The sequence below is a fragment of the Brachionichthys hirsutus genome, chromosome 3 (genome assembly GCF_040956055.1).
Source record: "Brachionichthys hirsutus isolate HB-005 chromosome 3, CSIRO-AGI_Bhir_v1, whole genome shotgun sequence".
Classification (NCBI taxonomy): Eukaryota; Metazoa; Chordata; class Actinopteri; order Lophiiformes; family Brachionichthyidae; genus Brachionichthys; species Brachionichthys hirsutus.
Genome location: NC_090899.1, coordinates 2173350 through 2194822, shown reverse-complemented (window position 1 = coordinate 2194822; position 21473 = coordinate 2173350). Strand labels below are relative to the sequence as shown.

The following is a 21473-nucleotide window of genomic DNA, read 5'->3' as shown; positions in this document are numbered from 1 at the left end:
AGAAAAGTTTAGAGTTTAGAGTCTGATATGATATGATAGAACAAGTATATATTCTCTAACTACTGACTGGAATATGTCAAATGACTCGGCATTATAATGATAAACTAAACTGTGAATCATCTTCAAATGGCATCACACCCAGCAGCCGGTAAAGAAGACACAATAAGGTCGTATGAATATTTGTCCAAATCTTTTTTATTTTACAGCTTTGAGACAATAAAAGGCAAATAATAATAATAATGCATTTTATCAGGCAGAAATGACTAATGTGCCTACAAACCTTTATATTAAACGCACTTTAGTCCCCAGGTTAGATTCAAATAACGACTTAACTCTTACAAAACAGCAAATGAAGAGATCAATCAGGGGACCCTTTGATCGTGGAATCATTCAGCAGTAAACTTTCAGAGCAGACCGTTGGATGAACAGAGACACACGCAGTTCGCTTTAATACCACGAGTAGAAATACCCCCCCCCCCCCTCGCCACACACACACATTCATTCACCCACAGAATGCTGCAGCGAACCATGAAGGGCCTGGATCTCTCACAGAGGCGACAGACAGAACTTCGGCCGTGCCTCCACTACGACGCTGCCACTTGGGTCAAGGGCTCCTCCAGGTACTCGACCAGGGCTTCTGCCTACGACGACGACACGGCGCAGAGTTAGCAACGGTGGAGCGGTTCCACATCACATTCTCTGAGCTCGCTGCTAACGGTTTAGATCTGCTTTGGGGCTGCACACAATGCATTCCTCACAGGAGGGTGCGGCACGATAAGGCTCGAGGTCAAACCGCTCACCTTGGCCTTGAGCATTCCGAAGCCCACAGTTTCTTTGGCGTACATGCACAGGAGCAGGTTGGCCACACGGGTGATGGCCACTCGTCCTTCCTGAAGGAGACATGGAGACAGAGAGTGACAAAGTGCCCCCCCCCGTATCGGGTGTCTGAATCCACTGATCATTAGCCATCAACACCTCGTACCATGCAGTCCATGAGGATGAACTTGAGCTTGTCCTCATTAAAGGCTTGGTGTCCATTTTTGTCGTAGGCCGCCCATATGTTGCTCGCGATGGCGGCCGTCACTCGTGCGTCCGTGTCCCCGTAGCCGGAATACGCCAGAAGGGAACCCTCATTATTCAACAGGCTGGTGGAAAGGCGTAAAAGGATGGTTAGCGTGGAGCAGACAGCACGTCACGTGATTGTACTGGAGGCAGGACGCAAAGGGGTTTGGACAAGCTGTCTTCTTTTTTTTATTTTATCTACCTGGCAACACGCGAGGATTTGAATCGCTGGACATTTAACTTAACGATTTACAGACTTCAATTTAGTCTTGTGGAAATTCTGACGAGCTTTTCTGAAAATAATTATCTACGAGAGCGCTAATAACCTAACGTTACGCATATATGCTGCGCCATTAAGGAGGATATATCGGTGCGTTCTTTGATATACATCTACTAGAATCTTTAACGATAAAAAGTCCTTTCATTTCAGCCCAGCAGCTCCCTGCAGCAGCTAGCATTTCGCTAGCACGCTGCTAGCTGTCATCACTCACAGCGTGCTCTGGACTCCGTTCGTGTTCGCCTGGCTGAGAACCTGCGTCAAAGCCTTCGGTCGTAACATGGCGCGAACAAATAACGTGAAAACACTGCAAACAAAACCACACAACAAGCTCCAAGCTGCGAACTAGCTAGCCAAACAACACGAGTCAGCTGACGGGCTTCTTCCTGTTCCAGCAAGGCATTGTGGGGAGTGTAGTCACGAACCTTGAGGAGCGTTTCGTAATGTCCGTCTGAAGTCGTCTGACTAATTCCTTTTAATGAATTGAACCCATAATTAAAATTATACAATTGATAATCAGCGTCAGTAATATAATAATAATATTAATAATAATTAACTATTTATCAATTTAGATAGTACTGCAATGAAGACTGATAACTTGTTTGTCAGTGCAAAAAAAGATGTTATAAGCACAACTACTAATAAAATGTTGGGTTTGGAGCCGTGTGAAGCCGTGGAATCCATTTTTATTTTGCTCCACACGTTTACGCTTGTGTTGTTTCGTGTTGTTGATGCCTCACCTGTGTTTCTGCACCTGGAGCAGAACTTTAAAAAACATAACATTATTTAAAGTCAAATTAGAGACCAGACATTAGAATCTGATTGTACATAAATTCCTTCTTTTAATCAGAACACAAGTTGCTGCAAAATAATTTCAGGAGACTTTCTTTGGTGCAAATCTGATTATTGTGATCTTATTTGATATATTTCGTTATGATGTCACTCAGATCTGCGTCATGCCAAATCCAGTACGACCATCTAATTCCTTCACCCTGTACAGTACTCCAATGTTTATGAATGATGTGTTTGTCATCAATAGTTGTTAGTAACAAAACACAAAGGTATAATTTTCCACATTGATAATTCCGATTCCTTCCCAGATCCACCTCAAAATTAAATCCACTCTTCTCTGACCTAAAAAAATTACCGCTACACAAAACATCATCAAAATAGACATGACGTGGAGAATCAACCTTGATCACAAACCTCCTGCAGGGCTGGCAGTGAGGGCTTAAGTGCGTTCGCAGCTTCCAGAGGGGGGCGGTACTTCCGGTACTTCCGGAATAAATCCTGTTCCTATTGAAAACAACTGCGTCCCAAAAGAATCCCCCCGATCTCACGAGTGAATTGACAGAATAGGTAAGTAAAGCGTCCATTTTTCTTTAGTTAAGATGTGAAAAAACGTGTTCATTCAACCATGACCTGTTTTTAATGTGTGTTCCTCCCAAACAACAACAACAACAACAACAAGAGCAGCCATCTTGCAGACAGGCACCTAAAACTAGTTGTGTTGTCTCGAGAGAACTCTGACGTCACGAACACGACCCGTACTAACCTTTGATCCCGCTCTAATGATGACGTCAGGAAGTTTATTTGGTCCGCTGCTACTAAAAGTTTCAATTAATTTACAAACGCATGGTCTTTTCTCAGTACAGAGGGCGGGGCTTTCGTTTTGTTTAAACATTATCAGAAGTCCAATAGATTTGAAATCTTAGTTGTATAATGGGGGGGGGGATTTATTAAGTTATCTTCTTCCCACTCCTTTTTAAGCACTATATAATGAATTATTTGCTATTTCCTGTGTACATGGCATTTGGAGTTTTGTTTTGGACATATTTAAAAAAAAAATTGCCGAAATATGGTTTCTTGTACACGAAAAGGTATTATTTATTTTATTTTATTTTTTATTCCGCTTGAAACAAACAATAAACTAAACTAAATAGAAGCGAACCAGACTCAAAGGTTGGGTTGAAAGTCAACCAGAACCAGAACCCCTTGTCTCCGTGGGTCCACAGGAGCTGACGGGATGTCTTTGAGCGTGGCCAAGGCCGAAGGCTTCACCGTGCTGACTGTGATCTCCGACCCCGAGAGTCCGTGCCCCCCCCTGTGTCAGATCATGAAGGGTCTTTGCTGCAGCCCCGGCTGCTGCTCCGTGTCGGGACGCCTGCGGGGCGTCCACAGAACATCTCAGTGGGTCCTGGCGGTGAGTTACGACCTCGTGTGTTTGAAGAACAGATCTGTTCCTGCGTCCGCCTGCAGTTACGCTGTTTGTTCTTCATCACCTCCATAGACGCTGCACATCGTAGTCGGCTTGTTCCACATCGGCCTCGGCGTGATCCTCACCGAACGCTCCTCTCCGTATCCGTTTTGGTTGGGAACAATGGTAAGCCTGGATATTTTTTCCAGACAAAATGTACATTTTTAATTCCAAGCTCCTCCCAAAGTTGGAGTTAAATCAAATATAGCTCCGTTAGGCTTTTCTTGTGATCCCAGTGATGTCCTCCTAACATACAGGACAACCTGGACACGCACTGCGAGGCCGCTTGTCTTTCTATTTTTCATTTGACACAGTATCTCAACTTTTAGGGGAAATGTGTTCACATGAGGAATGTTGGATTAGCAGTATCAATTTATATTTGTATTATTTTTCTGGACAAACGGCAGTTTAAAGATGTTCTGCTTTGTCTTGTCTCTAGTTTTTGTTGATTGGCGCTGTGAGCATTTTGTCTGACAAGTTCCCCAGTCCATGTCTGGTAAGTAGTTTTAGACATCTTTTATTGTGAAAGGGTGCCGTTTTATTGTACATAACCTAACAGATCTTTTGATCGTAGGTCATTCTCAATGTGATCCTGAATCTGTCAGGAGTCGGCTTTGCCATTGCGAGCATCATACTCTGCAGTCTCGATTTGGGATTCGTCACCATGTGGGGGCTGTGCAACGACGATTACGACCCGGTAGACATGACGAGTCCGAGTCCTGCTCAGTATGACCTCATGGTGAGATGCTTGAATGCCAAAGATCTGGCTCTGGTAAGTTTGGATTCACTTCAGCAGAAACTAAAGTGTGTTATCCGGTTAACAACGTGGCCCTTCTCGTCTCCCACCAGATGGCGATGCAGGGCATCATGGGCGTGCTGATTGTTCTGTCCGTCCTGGAGATGTGCGTCGCCATCGTCTCTGCCGTCTTGGGCATCAAGATCCTGAATAACAAGGCGGAATACAAGGTAAAACCTTTTTATCCCAGGTTGCCTGATCAGAGGCTCTATTTTTAATTTAATCTCACTTCATATCTTTATGTTTATATTTTGAATCTCAGCCTATAATCTCCCTCTTTTACTGGTTTATATTTGTTAGTTTATTATATAAACTGTATGCTGTGAAAATTAGGATGCATTAAATGCTGTAGAAATGTGTGTGAACGTATTCCTGCTCTCAGCCGTGTGGCGGTGCGTAGCAGGATTGTGAACTGTGGGTGATTTGAAATGTTGATGTCCAAAAATGTTTTGTAATTTTCTTATCTTTCTCTTCTAGGGCTTGGAAACAAAGGACGCCACCAGTAACCCTGCAGCCTAAATGAAAACGAGACTCTTATGGCTGTAATGCTATAATCGCTTGTATGTATGTTATCTCCTTTTATTGAGATTCAAAATCTCTTTTGAAAGCAGCATAAAAACGCAAAACAATAAGGAATCATTTCAATCAAGAAGTAAACTCTCTGCCATCCTTTCACTAAAACAGCTGCTTGTCAACATTCCATTTTGTAAACTGCTATTCATTTCATTCTGCTTCTGTTTTTTTTATATATATTTTTTATTTTATACTGTATGTTTCTGGTTTATTCGATGTGCCTTACAATCAGTATGTTTGAAAGTACAAGGCTGATGCATGCATTAAAGGGTTTTTGTTCACTTTTTTCCACATTAAAACATTTAAAGGAATCAAAATTCTGACTTCTGTATCCTATGATGATGATTTTGTTTAGACTATACCGACATGTATTGCAAACACTGAACGACTTGCTTCTAATGCTTGTCACTCCTCTCGGGATCAGAAAACGCACCGGGGTGAAATCCTCACTGTGTCTTCCAGATGTCGTTCATCATCTTTTTACGCTGGCCTGTAGAAAACGTGAGCGCGGATGGCGCAGAACGAAGCTAAGATGCTTCTGGGAACTTCTTGAAAGGACTGTTACTGACGCCCGCGATGATGTTCCCCAAACCCTCAGCGGCAAGAGACCGACAAGAGAGACGAAGATCACTAGGCTCCAGAAGTGATGGCACGCAGGCCGCGCCGACCAGACGATATGCAGGAGGCTGCAGAGGAACTCCTGCACCGAAAAAAATACAAAAATACTGGAGGGATCATCATGGCGCCGACCAGAGCAACTGGAAATGCTACAACTGTGAAGGATTTGTGGCCCTACTGAGGGGATTGTGCAACTCTAGACACACCTAATCAAGAAGATCGAGAAAAACGGCCGCCTCGCCCCGCCCTTGTCTCCAGGAATGCCATCAATGCAGCCTGACTGATACAAAGTTCTACACGCATCACAACCGATGCCTTTAGAAACATGACGCATGGTGATTTTACACTTTAAATAAAAGTGACTGAGTGAAGTTAAGGGTTAAATACACATCGGCTGTCACAGGAATGAGGATCTTCTACTCTGGTCCTTCTTCCACATTCACCGGATAATAACTGCACAACAAAATGTACAAGCCGACAGACTTCGGTTCGATCGATTAAAGGTAAGGTTTGCCTGATTCAATTTCAGCCTGTTTTTATAATGTACCGTAGATGGATAGATGATTTATTTATTTATCCCGAAGGAAAAACTGTATAACTTATGCTCTTGTATGTATATGCATACTAAAATTCTGATGTACATATAGTACATACAACCAGAAAAATACATGTAGCAAAAAAATAGCCAGATGTAGGAAAGATTATACAAATTAAAAGTCATATGCAAATGTATATAGATATTTTTTTACAAATTTATCAGAAAGTTGGTTGTAAATTTGTTTTTTGCCATTTCATTGATAGTTCAGTTTTTACGGGTAAATCCGATCGTGCAAACCATGAGCGTGACGTTTGACACTTGGTTTTCCAATGCGACGCTGGCAGGAACTGACAGGATGTCCCTGACAATGGCCAAGGCTGACGGGGTCACTGTGTTCACGTTGACCTCTGACCCACAAAGTTCTTGTCCACCAATTTGCCAAATCTTCAAGGGCCTCTGCTACAGTCCCGTGTGCTGCTCTGTGTCCCGGCACTTGAAGAGTGTCCAGGGGACGTCTCAGTCAGTGCTGGGGGTGAGTTACAAGCTGAAGTTTATCCGGGGTTCTATGAGAACGAGTGGCCCAACGAGCTGCATCAGGATGATCGGAACCACGGGGTTCCTCGTTTATCACCTGTTAACTGACTGGACAGGTGTGTGAGGTTCACCGCTGTGTTTCCTCCTCCTCAGGCGCTGCATATTATGGTTGGATTGCTCAACATCGGACTCGGTGTGATGATCTATACAACTCGTATGACACTCATAAACTCCAGTTTTGCGTTTTGGGTCGGAGGACTGGTAATCCGGTTTAATCCGATTCAGTTTTTCTCATAAACCAATTCCAGACGTAATTTGCTTGTTTTTGGTTCTTTCTTCTCATAATCTGTACTGATTCTTTTTTTTCCATTCATCTGGTCCCCTGACTAATCTGTAGCAGTAAATAATATACTGGCTTCTGTACTCCTCTTTCGTTTTCACATTCCCAAGTCCAGTAGATTCCAGTCACGCATTTTCCTCATTATTGTGATGTCGCTATCACTGTATAAATACAAAAACCCGTTTTTAAATGTATTTTTTAATAAAACTTACTGTTTAAACCCTTTAAATAATTTTGAGTTTCGTGTTTGTTTGGAAGAATGTGAGTTTAAAATGTTTCCTTTCCTCTTTTTTTGTCTAGTTCATTTTATTTGGCATCGTGAGCATTTTGTCTGAGAAGTATCCCAGTCCGTGTCTGGTGAGTAGTTCAGCTTTATTACATCTCACTTAACTTTTAACTGACTTCTCTCATTGTTTTACTTGAAATAAGAATGGAGGAGAATTCAACAATAGACAGCCTTATTTGTCTCATATATTTACAGTATTTTAATCGGATAAAACAAGTTCTAACATAAAGATGTCCATGACTGCACCTTTTGCTGTGTATATCCTCTTGTTTTTTGCTTGGTTGTTCTTAAACGGACTGTTGTTGTATTTCAGGTCCTCCTAAATACGGTTCTGAATCTAGCAGGAGTTGCTTTTGTCATTGCAACCATCGTACTATCCTGTGTACTATACAACGTATCAGACATATGGGTATGGTGGATTTGTCACAATGGCCATTATTCAGAATACAACAGGCAATATTTGTCTCCTCGGGAGAAGATCCTCTTGGAAAAATGCATAGAGGGAGAATCGTTGATCTTGGTAAGTGTCGTAAAACAAACTGAATAGCTGAAAGAAGTGAGCGACTCGTTCTGTCTGTCTGTGTAATCTCATTCTCACATTCATGTCTAAAGTTAATCGAGAGATGACAATTCACCGACAGTAGACTGCATGTTTTTGGTAGTGGGAAGAAGCCACCAAATATCTTTTTTATATATATATATATATCCGACCAGATTCTTCTGAGAAGCATCAACATTTTGCTGATTGTCCTGTCAGTCCTGGAGCTCTGCGTCGCCATCAGCGCTACCGTCTCTGGAATTAAAGGCCTGGGATGCAGCAAGGAGACTGAGAAGCAGGTAGAGTCTGCAGAATCGGGACACATCCCGGAAACGTTGAGGGAATCCCGATGCTGTGTTTCTTTCTTACACCTCTTCCACTTTGAAAGTTCATGTTCTGAACTTTATCTAGAAGACCAACGGCCACCGATGTTAACTCTAGGATTGTAGCAGTAATCTGATGTTATAGGAAGGTGCTATTTGGATCTGTTTCTTGATATTTTCCACACGTTTGATGTTTTCTTGCATGTTTTTTCTCTTTAGAGCACTGATGACCCAGAGCCGGACAAACCCCTGCTGGAGGACGTCACCAGTAACCCTGTGGTCTAAATGAAAACCCTGCCTCTGTGCTGTTACTACAACTGTCTTCAATTATACCATTGACTGTGTTTTTAGTGCCAGTGAGTTACAGTACAGCCTCTACACCATATCTTTATAACAAGTGTTGCTGTAGAAGCTCTGCTATTTGTTTCCAGCCTGCTGTTGCTTGTTTTCTTGTGTTCTGTTTTTGTTTATTTGTTAATTTATATTAGAACTTTCTATCAAATGCATTCCAATCAATATGTTTCTAACTAAAAGGGAGCGTCTTAAGGAGAAAACTTTATATATAAAAAACAAACAAGTATTGTTATTTTAGAAATTGGCATACGATTTTTGACCGTTACAGGTATTGATTTACTTTTTTTATTTTATTTCTGCCATCGGTTTCTCAGTTAGTTTTGCTCTTTGTGTTCACACGAGAACTACGAAACAAAGTCTTGTGATGAACGTTCCTGGTTATTTGTGATTATTATCAACGTGCCTTATAGTTGTGCGTTTGAAAGAATATGGAAATTACTTGCATTTATATCCTTAAAGGTTTTTTTTCTTCTTTTTGTTCTGTATTAAATCATCTATATGTGTTATTATTTTTCCTCCAGTAAATCTTTTATGGAGACAATATTACCGTTTGTGAAGAAGAGTACGTGAAACTTCATTGATTAAAGACATGCTGTATGTGCTGTAATGTAAAGACGTCCCTCTCTGACGGACTTTTAAATGAAGGACGAGTTCTATTTTGAAATGAAAGGATGAAATGAAATCCCAGTAAATAGTTAAGTTTGTGTTCGCTGTCACCGGAAGGAGGCGCTTCTGCTTCCGGACCTTCCTCCTTCCCCAAACAATAACTGCGCCACAACGACAGACAGTTTGCGAGGAGGAGTACAATCGATTAAAAAGTAAGACTTTATGATTCTGATTCAATTTTAGCCTGTTTATAAGAACGCATATATTCATATTTAGCCATGAAGTGTTAATAAAGTTTATTAACCGATGACTATTGGAAGCAGAAACTCAGATGCGTCATGTTGTTTTAAAACAAATAAATCGCACTTCCGTGTATGACAGACAGCGAATTTCGCCCGTTAACCGAGTCGAGTATTTTCCCCAAATATTGTTAAATATGCAGTACAGACACTTATCTTTAATCTCTGAGAGAATACTACAGTACATGGATCTCCTTGAATTAAAAACAGGCATATATCTAAGGAGCTAACTCGCGTTGGGTCTTAGTGGGAGTGTCTGGTGACGTGCCATTTTTAATCCAACTCACGTTTCATCTTTAATTTTGCGGCCATTTTATATCAAGTTTATATTACCACAATACAATTATTGGTGATCGTATTTAGATTATATCCGTATGCCGCTCAAATACTGTGTTGTCGCGAGATTCCATGCAAAATCAATAGAAACGCGAGAAGCTCGTGTTACGCTGTGGAGCATGGTAAGCCAATCAGTGCTGACGTTCACCTTACGTCACGTGTCAGACGTCTTTGGGATGCTAATGCGGAAGTGGAAGAACAAGTCCATTTTAGTTCTATACTGAGCGTGGTTGTTGAATATTTTTTCAAATAGTCGTCTGTGAAATCGATGGAGCGACGCCATAATCCCACGATAACATTCATGCCAGTAAAGCTAATGAATAAATTACGTCACGGTCGGTGCTAATGCTATAGTATAGTCCCTCCGACCACTAGCGGAAGGACACAAAACTGCAGGGAGAGCGCGAATGGATGTGTATTATGTTGTTTTTGGAGTTAATATGATATATCTGTTCATATGACGGATATAAATGCTTTAATATATCTCGTACATGAAAAAGCTCACCCACTGGAATAACTGGTGTTTCTGCTACGCTAATGGTTTCCACCTGTTGCATCGCGGGGGAAGAGCCTCACAACAACCTTCCGTCTGGAAGGTTTCTATTTTTATTTTATTTTTTTATTGGAGGCTGACTCGACTAAAGTCACGTTCTTGGACGAGATACACTTTTTATTACAGCCAGCTCTCATCTACATAAAAAAATGACCATAATATAACACGACAAAACACAGTCAAAGCAAATGGAAGGAAATTTTATTATCGTTATGATTTCATAAAATGTTGTTCCCATCGCTCTACAGGAACTGACAGGATGTCCCTAACAATGGCCAAGGCTGACGGGGTCACTGTGTTCACGTTGACCTCTGACCCACAAAGTTCTTGTCCACCAATTTGCCAAATCTTCAAGGGCCTCTGCTACAGTCCCGTGTGCTGCTCTGTGTCCCGGCGCTTGAAGAGTGTCCAGGGGACGTCTCAGTCAGCGCTGGGGGTGAGTTACAAGCTGAAGTTTATCCGGGGTTCTATGAGAACGAGTGGCCCAACGAGCTGCATCAGGATGATCGGAACCACGGGGTTCCTCGTTTATCACCTGTTAACTGACTGGACAGGTGTGTGTGGTTCACCGCTGTGTTTCCTCCTCCACAGGCGCTGCATATTATGGTTGGATTGCTCAACATTGGACTCGGTGCGATCGCATTTAGCGATCACCATATATCTGCTTGGCGAGTCAGAGACACCGGTTTTCCTTTTTGGGTCGGCGGACTGGTAAGACGGCTCTTGTTTCTTTGTTCTTACATTTTTACCCTCGCCGAAGGGGAGCCGAGGGTATTGCAATTGGGTCTGTTTGTCCGTTTGTTTTTTTGTCTGTCCACGCGCATAACTCAAAAACTAGTAACCCAATCGACTTGAAATTTTTACACAAGCAAGGTTCTGTCCGTGGCTCGGTCCTCCCCGAGAATGGCGTTGATCCGGATCTGGATCCAGATTCTAGAATTTTTTTAAGGATTTTTTAAAATTGCGAGATAGGGCACTTTTTGACATTTTTCTTAATTTCTTCAAATCGCATGGCGGTATGGATCTGAAAGAAATCACACATAAGTACTCCTTAAAGGTCTATGACCATGACTTTTTCCGTTCTGGAGCAGCAAGCTTGAGCAGGTTTGGCCCCTCTGATCCGGAAGCCCCGTTTACTGTCTCACAAGATCGAATAGTCTATCGGAGCCGAGGGTCTGTGCAATCTCTGATTGTCTTTCAAGTTTATTCCTGAGTCTCTCCCAAAGCACACGAGCTCACTTTATTTATGTAGTGCCAAAATTAGGGGGTGTTAAATTATTGCGTTAATTTCGATTAATAAACAAAAGTCATATTTAGCGCGTTATGTTTCTTAATCGCGTTAATCTAATTTAGAATCTAACTTTACTGCGTCTTCATTGCCGTTTTATGAAATTAAAATCTATTTTTATGCGTTGGGCTTTTTTGTGCTTGAGTTGTTGGGGGTGGAATAGTCAGTGACTGAAGTGGTCATTGATTGGCTGTCATTGTGTTTGGGCTTGTTTTTTACTGTGTAAATTTACAGCACTTTATATGGACCTGATGTTTTATTTTATTCTCTAATTATTTGGTTAATGACAAAAGAACACAGCAATACTCCCCCCTGGTGGTCGAAACTAAATGTTGCAGGCAGCACTTGGTACTAGTTGCAAATGGCTTCTGTCCTCCTCTTTTGTTCTCATATTCCCCGGTCCGTAGATTCCAGTCACGCATTTTCCTCATTATTGTTATGCCACTCCACAAATACCAAGAGCATTTTTAAATGTCTTTGTTTTTTTATTATAAAAACTTCATATTTAAACCCTTGAAATAATTTTGAGTTCAGTGTTTGTTTGGAAGAATGGGAGTTTAAAATGTTTGCTTTCCTCTTTTTTGTTTAGTTCATTTTATTTGGCATCGTGAGCATTTTGTCTGAGAAGTATCCCAGTCCGTGTCTGGTGAGTAGTTCAGCTTTATTACATCTCATTTAACTTTTAACTGACTTCTCTCATTATTGTTTTATTTGAAATAAAAATGGAGGACAATTCAACCATAGACAGCCTTATTTGTCTCATATGTTTACAGTATTTTAATTGGATAAGACAAGTTCTAACATAAAGACAGAGAGACAGTCTGGGATGTTCATGACTGCACAGTTTGCTGTGTATTTCCTGTTGTTGTTTTTTTTGCTTGGTTGTTCTTAAACTGACTGTCTATGTATTTCAGATCCTCCTGAATGTGTTTCTGAATCTAGCAGGAGTTGCTTTTGCCATTGCAGCCATCGTACTCTACAGCTGCAACATAGCAGCAATATGGTTACGGTGGATTTGTGACGAGTTTCACCACGACTATTATTCAGATTACATCAAGCCAACTTTGTCTCCTCGGGAGAAGATCCTCTTGGAAAAATGCATGGAGGGAGAATCGTTGATCTTGGTAAGTGTCAAAAACCAAACTGAATAGCTGAAGGAAGGGAGCGATTCTTTCTGTTTGTCGTGCATGCGTTCCCGAGGTGGGTTCGCCAATATCTTTCAAAATATTAATGGTATTTGTCTTTAATGTCCGACCAGATTCTTCTGAGAAGCATCAGCATTTTGCTGGTTGTTCTGTCAGTCCTGGAGCTCTGCGTCGCCATCAGCGCTACCGTCTTGGGCATTAAGGCCCTGGGATGCAGCAAGAAGCCTGAGAAGCAGGTAGAGTCTGCAGAATCGGGACACATCCCGGAAACGTTTAATCAATCCAGATGCTGTTTTTTTTGTTTCTTCTCACACCTCTTCCACTTTGAAAGTTTATGTTCTGAACCTCTGGCCGTGACCTCACCTCTAGCTTTCTCCTGGACGTCACCTTTCAAGAAGAAAATCATCTCCTTTTTTTCTCCTGTTCTGGAAATCAGATTCTGATTTCCATTTCAATTGGATTCTTCCAAAACTGCGTCTCGATCAACAGCCGCCAGCGTTGTGGTTGGATTACAGCAATGATCTGACGTTATGGGGGAAGAGGTGCTATTTGGTTAGCCGTTTCTTGCTATGCTAGGATAATCACTCGTGGCACCAGATACACACTCTGTGAACTTGTCCTAGATTTTGATATTTCCACACGTTTTGATGTTTTCTTGTATGTTTTTTCTCTCTAGAGCACTGATGACCCAGAACAGTACAAACCCCTGCTGGAGGACGTCACCAGTCACCCTGTGGTCTAAATGGAAACCCCGCTTCTTGTGCTGTTACTACAACTGTCTTCATTTATTCCATTGGTTTGATTTTAACGTCAGTTAGTTACGCAGTGCGGTCTCTATACCTTATACAGTTGCATCTAAAACATTTCTGACAATTGTTGCTTAAAAATATTAGCACTTTATTATTGATTGGCGCTAAACTGGATTAGCTGCTGTTTGTCACCTTGTGTTGGGTTTTATTTCATTTATGCCTCTCCTTTATGGTTTTCTATCAAAATGACTTTTAGTCGTTCTTTTTTAAAATAAGGGAAGTTTCATTTGTGTCTGTTACATTCATAGAATTTCTTACTTGCTCCCTTTTTTTGCAATGTTAGAATTATTTTTTTGGTACAGGGGATTCTTATTTCTACCACCAGTGTATCTACTTTTTTGTACTTTTTTGCTCGTATAAAAACCTTTAAGACGGATGCGGTGACAATTTAACTTTGAAAATGTTCACTTTTTTTTTTTTAAATGCTGTTTTTGGCAAAAATGAAAGATGAATAAAATAATCTGCTCAAAGGTCTCGACCTTTTGTTTGATCTTGCAGCAGAAAGCAGATTCTATTACTATCAACTGGTTGTATTTTTAGTTGGAAAGTCACCATCAACCTTTCACAGGAGTCTTGAGAGAGAAACTATGAATACTTGTTTTATAGTACATTTAGGATTAAGACCTGACTTTTCTTTTTCAGACGTAAACATTCCTCAGTCGGAATCAAATTGATGTCAACATAATCAAAACTAGTGGCGCATCATTTTAGTTCCAGCTAAAGAAAGCGCTCTCTCCCAGGCGGCCTTAGATAAATATTAACAAAGGAGTGTCCACTGTGTTTAGCCGAGTATCTGGTTAAAGGTTACGTTTTTTTTTTATTTGTTCGTGTTGATGGCTGCCAGATGTGGGAGGGAACATGCGGGAAGAGTCCTGGTCGTCACCTTTCCCAGGAGGAAGCTGGTGGAGCACAAGGTAATGTAAAGTAAGACTAACATGCTGGGGATGCAGCCCGAATAGAATAGAATGGCACTTTATTGTCATTGACAGTACAAGTACGGCAAGACAACGAAATTACGTACGAGTGAGCCGCAGGTTACAAATTATATGGACACATTATTCTAGTCCAGTCTTGTAAACTATTTAAATGAGTCAACAAATATTATTATGCTGTTGGGCCCTGGTAAAAGATACACCCAGCTTTAACTTGTTCCTCGCTGTGCTTTGGAGAGAAGCCAAACTGCCACAGTCGTAGCAATGAGATACTTAAATTAAGAATTAATTGTTTTATGGGTTATTTTCTTCTGTTGAACTGCTTTCATACTTGATATGACAACCTTTTGCTGGTCCTAGTTTTCGCGGACGTAACCGCGGAGTCATTTGCGGTCCCTCGGCCGACCGATGTTTATTTCCGCCGTTTTCGCCCGTCATGAAAAAAGTAAACAAAACAGCTGCCCGGAAACCATTTATGGGTAGGAAAAGAAATACGTCGTCGTGACTTGGTTCGCCACATGTTCTAACAGGAGGAGCACAGATAGCTCCGTGCGACACACATTTATTTTTTTATATTTTTTATTTTTTATTTTTTCTACACACACTTATTTGAAGCTAGCATTTTACTTCCGCATCAACCAGAAGGACGCAGGAGAAATACGGCACCATCACGACTTCCGGTTCAGTAGGGGGCGCTCGAGAGATATTCCTCAAAGAAAGGACGACTAAGTTCGGGGGGGGGGAGAAATATTTTTGTTTACTTTATGCTTGTGATTTATCTGGTTAATTAAATAAATATCGGTCTATGGGTTATTTTTTTGCTGCTTCAATTTTGTTGCGCCATTTCAGAAGGTATGTCTGTTACCTTCTTTTAATTAAATCTGATTTTATCTACAGCTGTATTTTATTATTTAAGTGTGACCAGCGCAACTGGGTAATCTGGTCTAATCGTGTGAACATTAGACCAATTATTTATTTACTTTGCTATGGAGTTTGTTGATAATTGGATCATCTGGACGCGTTCTATTGTACCTCTGGATTTCTGTTCGAGGGGAGGGATTGGCTGCTGGGCGAGCGACATAGACTTTAATGAGAGCGAGCGATTGTTTGAATCATGCAAAATCGGTTTTGACAGCTCGAGTTCCTACTGGGTTGAAGATTTTGTCAACTGCAATTGCGATTCAGCAAGTATTTAATTTAAATGAAGGTATAAAGATATCAGTCTTGTTTTAATTGTTTAAACTCTTCTGTCCATCACTCTCTACAGGAACTGACAGGATGTCCCTGACAATGGCCAAGGCTGACGGGGTCACTGTGTTCACGTTGACCTCTGACCCACAAAGTTCTTGTCCACCAATTTGCCAAATCTTCAAGGGCCTCTGCTACAGTCCCGCGTGCTGCTCTGTGTCCCGGCACTTGAAGAGTGTCCAGGGGACGTCTCAGTCAACGCTGGGGGTGAGTTACAAACCGTACTCCATATCCTTCCTCAGGGAAAACACAATCACAAAAAGTAGTCCTATGTCACAGTAGTTGTGTCGCCTGTTAACTACTAGATTCACGCTGACGGGCACGCGGCGTTTCCTCCACAGGCGCTGCACATGATGGTCGGGTTGATCAACATCGGCCTCGGAGCGATCCTCTGCAGCTCAGGCGGCGGTTCCTGGTACCAAATGGATAGGAACTTGTTTCCGTTCTGGTTCGGAGGGGTGGTAAGCTAGCTAATGTTGTGCTTTCACTATCGATGCCTTAAATTGGGCTGTTCAATGCATCCATGAAACTTCGTGAACTCAGCGCAGGGAGGACGCTTTCCAGAAATATCTTTGTGCTGAGCATTCCTTAGTTTCAGACGCTGAGCTTCAAACGTGTGCAAAACTCCAAGGGGGTTGATTTAAAGATGCAAATATGTAACAGGGGATAAATGTTGGATTATGACATGGCTGCAATAAGGAAAAACCCATTTTCATTGTCGAACCGATTATGTTACATTCAGTCACTACATTTAAAAAAAAAATCTGTTTAAACCGTTTTGTAATACAAATTAAATACTTTTGCTCGACTCTGTGTAAATGTGGTATTTGTGTGCGAGGATGCAATTGAAACATTCTTCTTTTTGCTCCTCTAGTTTTTGTTTCTTGGGGTCATGAGCATTTTGTCTGAGAAGTGTCCCAGCCCCTGTCTGGTGAGTCGTTCATCTTATTTATTGCCACCTGTCAGTCTTGCATTCTGAAAGTGGTCATTTTATGCAATAAAACATAATGCGGATTTAGTTTTTCTTCCAAGCGACTTTGCAGAGTTCTTAGAACATCCACTTCCTGATTGGCTGCTGTCGGTTTACTTCCTGGAGTGATTTTGTGCTCGGCTGTGCATAAAACGATTTTTCTGTGATTGCAGGTCCTCCTCAATGTGACTTTGAGTCTCGCGGGAGTTGCTCTCGCCATCGCTTCCATCGTACTCTACAGCATCAACATTGCACATATACATTTTTCCTGGATTTGCAGTTACGGCTACTACAGTACACCGCCTCCATTATTTCAACAGAACATACGCGAGAGATGCTTAGAGGCCCGATCAATAATTTTGGTAAGTGTTCAGTTTGTTATCTTAAATACGAATTGCATGATTGACAAGCGGAAAATGATTTGACAGAGATATCCAGTTTTTAACAGGATTCCCACAATTGAAAATTTGTTTTAGTAATTTACTTCTTTTTTTTATTTTTATGGCTCAAATTAATCTGAGCTTCTCATATATGAGGATTTGTGTTTTCTATAATTGGAAAAACAATATTTCAAGGTTTTTGAATCTTGATCTGGTAAATGGGTTATGGTGATTATCAATCAATCGGCGACTGATCCCTCCATACATCCATCCAACGCTAACCGCTACGCCACCATGTTGCCCTCTACTGATTCATCTTAAATCTAAATGATATATATGTATATGTGTGGGTTTTTTTTGTGTGGCATCAGATGATGATGAGAAGCATAAACGCCGTGCTGATCGTCGTGTCAGTCTTGGAGTTCTGTGTCTCCTTCAGCGCTGGCTACTACGGGATCAAAGCCCTGAGGAGCAGCAAGAAGGGAGGAAACAAGGTAAAGTCTGGAATATCATGACAAATGTGTTCCGCTTGTGACATCTGACTCGTAGCTCCAACATGCTCAGACTTCACAACCGGAACACATTTAGACTTTAGCTGCTGTTTGCACTTTGTTCAAAATGCAGCGACTCCACTATTAAGCCAAAAGAGAAAGCCTGATCGTATGTTTCATGATTGATTGTACGTTTTTGTTGCTTGTTTATTACGGTTTATATTGGCCGGGTCCTTGTTATTTATCAGATCTCTTGGACTTTTAGAAACCATCTAGAGAGCACTGCGGTCTGGACATCTTGATTTTATCATTCATTTCTTTAATATTGTTGTGTTTATTATTATCTGTTTTTTGTTATGCTAATATGCTAGTAAAAGTGTGAGTATATCTACATGCATTTTCCCCCCCGTTAGACCCACGATGACCCGGAACACCGCAGAGCACCGCTGGAGGAAGCCACCCGTAACCTGGAGACGGCCTAGATGGGAATCTCTCCTTTGTTCCGTCTCTAAACTCTCCTACAACCAAAAAAGCATTTATCCTCTCTCTGCTTAGAATTAAGATGTTAAAGACTTTCTAAGCGCTCTGGCGCCCCCTGGTGGTCAGAGTCGCACTGCGCAGCCGCATACTTTCACATAGGATCTGCAGTAAAAGTCATAGCTGGATCACTGATTATCTAAGGTTGAATTAGCTCAAGATCACATCTATGTTATGTTTTTACTTTTTACTCAAACTTAATTTTCTTCTGTGACATGGATGTTGAGATTTACCGGTGACCAGCATGGGGAACCCTGCTGCAAATTGTTTTTAAATTTTATTGAGATTTTCAAAATATGAGAATGTTTTATTTTCAGCACTAAATATACATATTTTTATTGATGATCTTTCGTGCCTGTGATTTTGCAACTTGGTATATGTATGTACCGTATACAGCTTGGTGTTGATGCTTTTATTCTGAAGAAACAGGAAGGAAGTGTTTTCTTCAACTGTGATGCCGCAGTGTGCCACTAGGTGGCGGTGAATCTGTAAAATGATATACCGGTACTGTACTCAGTGCTGGTATAGAAAACACGTATTGCTGTGTTTCTGATTTTTTTTTTTTTTTTACCAGGTAAACATTTCATTAATATTATTACTACTACAATGATGAATGAATATAAAAAAAAATACTTACGATCATGAAATATAAAAACCAGCTTTGTTACCGGTAATATTTATGATTAAGGTTATGCTGATCCCTGAATAGATAAAAAATAAAAAGAATAATAGCATCCACTTATTTTTGTTTTGTATGTTTCCTTCCATATTTCTGCACTTTGCCGTCTCATTGAGGCGGCTGGTGTTTGAACAGGTGCTTTAAACTCAGATTCAAAGCAGGTGTCTCTTTAAAAGTTGATTATTTTTTAATGTACGTTCTGTCCCACATTTTAAAACTGTGTTAACAAAGCAAAAATTAGCCATTTGGCAAAACAAATAAAGTGATAAATGTAACGGAAACAGAAACACCTGTCCTGTTTGTTTAGATTTATTTTCTACAACATTCATCATTACAGCAGGTGCACCTTGACTGTTCCTGTTGATTCATGTCGGATTCCTGTTGCACGACGCAGATACGGAGCGGCTTAAGGCTGAACCACAGGTATGTCTGTGTTTTTCATGTATTATAAGTCCTGAATGATGAGGCGTAAATGTCTGCACATTTAAAAGTACAACTCCCAGTGACATCCAGAACACTGGAAGCTGGCGTGACTCATATTGTCAAAGTATTTCATACTTTTAAAGACAGCTAATGCAAGGCAACTCTGACTCTTCTCCTCAGCGTTGATGCCGGGACCACGGGCCTTGTTGGGTCTTGCCTTGACTCTGGCATGCAAGGAGGGAGGACGGAGGATCGGTGTAATGAGAATGAGGAAGGGGACAAAGAGGTAATTGAAGCCAAAGATCATAAATCAAGATGATTATTTTCCTGAAAATGCTCTCAGTTTCATGAGGTGTAACACAAAAGCATTCTGAGAGGACGTGCCTCCGCCGACTCCATTGTTACTAAAACCTGACCAGCAAGAATATTTTCCAAGTTATGTCAAAGAAAAATACTCTTATTGTTTATCAGAGGTGATTCGTCGCCATGACGATGCGGCTTTACTCAGATCCTTAATGCTGGAAACCTCTTTGTCTACTTTTCATCGAGACACAACGTCTTACTTTCCACAGATGTACAGACTAAGGCCATTTAAATGACTCTGAATCTGCCTTATCTAAGCCAAATATTAGTGGTGCCCCCCCCCCCCCCCCCCTCAAATATATATATATATATTTGAATTATCAATGGCTGCAACGTTTAGTTGACAAGACCCATGAAATAAATTAGAAAACAATGACCCTGCCGTTGGTAGGATGCTGAACTGGCAGCTATTAGCAATGCTACGTTAGGATGATCTGTTTGCTGCAGTAGGTGACACATGTAGAAGTACTTCTGTAATCATTGGCTCTTCAGGGGAACGTTTTTGGGGTTTTTATGAAAGTCTTCGTGATTTCTTTCACCTTCAACATCCCATATCAGGATACTCATGAAAACCCCCCCCCCCCCCCCCAACATATTTGGTACCTAATCTTATCGCAAGCTACATTTGAGCTGAAAATGCAGAAATGTGGCCCAACCCACGCCCCATCTGACCACCATTTTATTTTTTATTTTTTTTACCAAAATGACTGCTGTTTCTATGGAGACCAGATTAGGGCAAAGTGGAGGGCTTCACGAAGGTGATGGGCGGCAGTACGATGTATTTCTGCGAGCCGGGCGAATCGTTTCGTTGCCACGTGATGTTTTTCTGCGTTCCTGAGGTCATCTGATGGGCCGGGCTCAATGCAGGGCTGTGTGGACAAATCATATTCATGGAAGAGTAATTCAGGTCTGATTAAAAGCATCACTTGCCCTATTCAACCGTTTTGTGTCAGCTGCCCCTTTAGCCCACCTGGATGCGGGCAGAAACCGGCCTGTAGCAGTTTCCCCATAGGGAACAGGGAATGGAGCCATGTTGTGACCCAGTTACCATAATTGTATTATTTTATATCTAAATTTACTCGTACAAAACTGTTTAGTGTATTCACACAGTTTTTATGGATACATTTATCATGAAAAATGTCAAATAAGAATGATTGTACTGGCAAACAAATATCCAGACACAAATATGTCTCCTCTAGAAGCCAGGTTTGGTATTGAAGTATTTTTCCTACCATGAAGAGATTGTCTGAGTCCCTAAATGTAAAACAGCTCCTGCCATTATATTATGTCTTTTAAAACTAATGCGGGTACTTCCCGGAATCCCCTCCTCTATCCTACGAGCTCCATCATTGTTCCCGATTTCACTAAATGTCAGACTTCGGGTACCTCCGCCAAGGAGGTTACGTTTTTTGCCCACGTTTATCTGTTGGATCTTCAATAAATTTTCCAAAAGTGTTGGGAATGTTACCAGGAACAGATACGATTTTGGTGGTGATCCAGAAGAGATCCTGGATTTCTGAATTTTGGACGCTTCAAAAATTGTTCCTCAATATCTCGACTGATTATTGACTGATGTTTATGCAATTGGACAGTCATGTAGGGTGGGGGTCTCTATCTCACCACCGAGTTTCATCCATATTGGATCTGGATTGCGGATTTAGATTTTTCTAAAAATGGGGGTACATTTTCACAACAAAACGGTTTTGTTGAAGGACCGTCTTAACATTTCCTTTTTGTATTTTTAGCTCCGCTTGTTTTGCTTTGCACCAGTTCATTTCCGCCGGCGCATTTGACCCTCTGTGACGATGCCCTGCAGGAATACGAGCCTTCATATGCCAAAGATAGAAAAGCCACAACCACATAATGACACATCACTATGGGTGTTTCCAAAGTGACAAAAAAAAAACACTTTTTTTTC

The 21473-nt window shown here is 41.2% G+C and overlaps 4 protein-coding genes across 5 annotated transcripts; 3 read left to right on the top strand and 1 right to left on the bottom strand.

The window, feature by feature from the left end:
* Window positions 1-177: 177 nt before the first annotated feature.
* Window positions 178-1722, bottom strand: lamtor2 (late endosomal/lysosomal adaptor, MAPK and MTOR activator 2). Its single transcript, XM_068759717.1, has 4 exons — window positions 1554-1722; window positions 983-1145; window positions 801-890; window positions 178-641 (listed from the first exon to the last, which is right to left on the bottom strand). Exons 1-4 carry the CDS (start codon window positions 1619-1621, stop codon window positions 585-587), a joined length of 378 nt encoding a protein of 125 aa, XP_068615818.1. The 5' UTR covers window positions 1622-1722; the 3' UTR covers window positions 178-584.
* Window positions 1723-2514: 792 nt separating this feature from the next.
* LOC137917757 (transmembrane protein 176A-like) lies at window positions 2515-5272 on the top strand. The gene is made up of 7 exons (XM_068760484.1): window positions 2515-2698; window positions 3355-3542; window positions 3630-3722; window positions 4036-4092; window positions 4171-4368; window positions 4446-4562; window positions 4870-5272. Exons 2-7 carry the CDS (start codon window positions 3366-3368, stop codon window positions 4909-4911), a joined length of 684 nt encoding a protein of 227 aa, XP_068616585.1. The 5' UTR covers window positions 2515-2698; window positions 3355-3365; the 3' UTR covers window positions 4912-5272.
* Window positions 5273-5985: 713 nt separating this feature from the next.
* On the top strand, window positions 5986-14023 carry LOC137916000 (membrane-spanning 4-domains subfamily A member 6C-like). Of its 2 annotated transcripts, XM_068759122.1 has the most exons (10): window positions 6937-7352; window positions 7595-7801; window positions 7996-8118; window positions 8362-9314; window positions 10539-10726; window positions 10882-11001; window positions 12168-12224; window positions 12493-12702; window positions 12837-12959; window positions 13400-14023. In XM_068759122.1, the coding sequence occupies exons 5-10, from the start codon at window positions 10550-10552 to the stop codon at window positions 13463-13465; spliced, it is 753 nt and encodes a 250-aa protein (XP_068615223.1). In that variant the 5' UTR covers window positions 6937-7352; window positions 7595-7801; window positions 7996-8118; window positions 8362-9314; window positions 10539-10549; the 3' UTR covers window positions 13466-14023. The 2 variants fall into 2 exon arrangements, with proteins under 2 accessions (XP_068615232.1, XP_068615223.1); XM_068759131.1 differs by lacking the exons at window positions 6937-7352; window positions 7595-7801; window positions 7996-8118; window positions 8362-9314; window positions 10539-10726 and adding exons at window positions 5986-6086; window positions 6466-6653.
* Window positions 14024-14436: 413 nt separating this feature from the next.
* LOC137917635 (membrane-spanning 4-domains subfamily A member 4D-like) lies at window positions 14437-19045 on the top strand. The gene is made up of 7 exons (XM_068760357.1): window positions 14437-14446; window positions 15732-15919; window positions 16054-16173; window positions 16587-16643; window positions 16856-17044; window positions 17434-17556; window positions 17967-19045. Exons 2-7 carry the CDS (start codon window positions 15743-15745, stop codon window positions 18033-18035), a joined length of 735 nt encoding a protein of 244 aa, XP_068616458.1. The 5' UTR covers window positions 14437-14446; window positions 15732-15742; the 3' UTR covers window positions 18036-19045.
* Window positions 19046-21473: the final 2428 nt, after the last annotated feature.

Excerpts from the sequence above, each read along its gene's own strand:
- LOC137917635 (XM_068760357.1), top strand. The coding sequence starts at position 15,743 with ATGTCCCTGACAATGGCCAAGGCTGACGGGGTCACTGTGTTCACGTTG. Across the intron at positions 17,045-17,433 it reads AGGCCCGATCAATAATTTTG|ATGATGATGAGAAGCATAAA; the intron begins GTAAGTGTTCAG and ends GTGTGGCATCAG. Across the intron at positions 17,557-17,966 it reads GCAAGAAGGGAGGAAACAAG|ACCCACGATGACCCGGAACA; the intron begins GTAAAGTCTGGA and ends CCCCCCCGTTAG.
- LOC137917757 (XM_068760484.1), top strand. The coding sequence starts at position 3,366 with ATGTCTTTGAGCGTGGCCAAGGCCGAAGGCTTCACCGTGCTGACTGTG. Across the intron at positions 4,369-4,445 it reads ATGCCAAAGATCTGGCTCTG|ATGGCGATGCAGGGCATCAT; the intron begins GTAAGTTTGGAT and ends GTCTCCCACCAG. Across the intron at positions 4,563-4,869 it reads ATAACAAGGCGGAATACAAG|GGCTTGGAAACAAAGGACGC; the intron begins GTAAAACCTTTT and ends TTTCTCTTCTAG.
- lamtor2 (XM_068759717.1), bottom strand. The coding sequence starts at position 1,621 with ATGTTACGACCGAAGGCTTTGACGCAGGTTCTCAGCCAGGCGAACACG. Across the intron at positions 891-982 it reads TCATCCTCATGGACTGCATG|GAAGGACGAGTGGCCATCAC; the intron begins GTACGAGGTGTT and ends TGTCTCCTTCAG. Across the intron at positions 642-800 it reads TCGGAATGCTCAAGGCCAAG|GCAGAAGCCCTGGTCGAGTA; the intron begins GTGAGCGGTTTG and ends TCGTCGTCGTAG.
- LOC137916000 (XM_068759131.1), top strand. The coding sequence starts at position 6,477 with ATGTCCCTGACAATGGCCAAGGCTGACGGGGTCACTGTGTTCACGTTG. Across the intron at positions 6,654-10,881 it reads CGTCTCAGTCAGTGCTGGGG|GCGCTGCATATTATGGTTGG; the intron begins GTGAGTTACAAG and ends CCTCCTCCACAG. Across the intron at positions 12,960-13,399 it reads GCAAGAAGCCTGAGAAGCAG|AGCACTGATGACCCAGAACA; the intron begins GTAGAGTCTGCA and ends TTTTCTCTCTAG.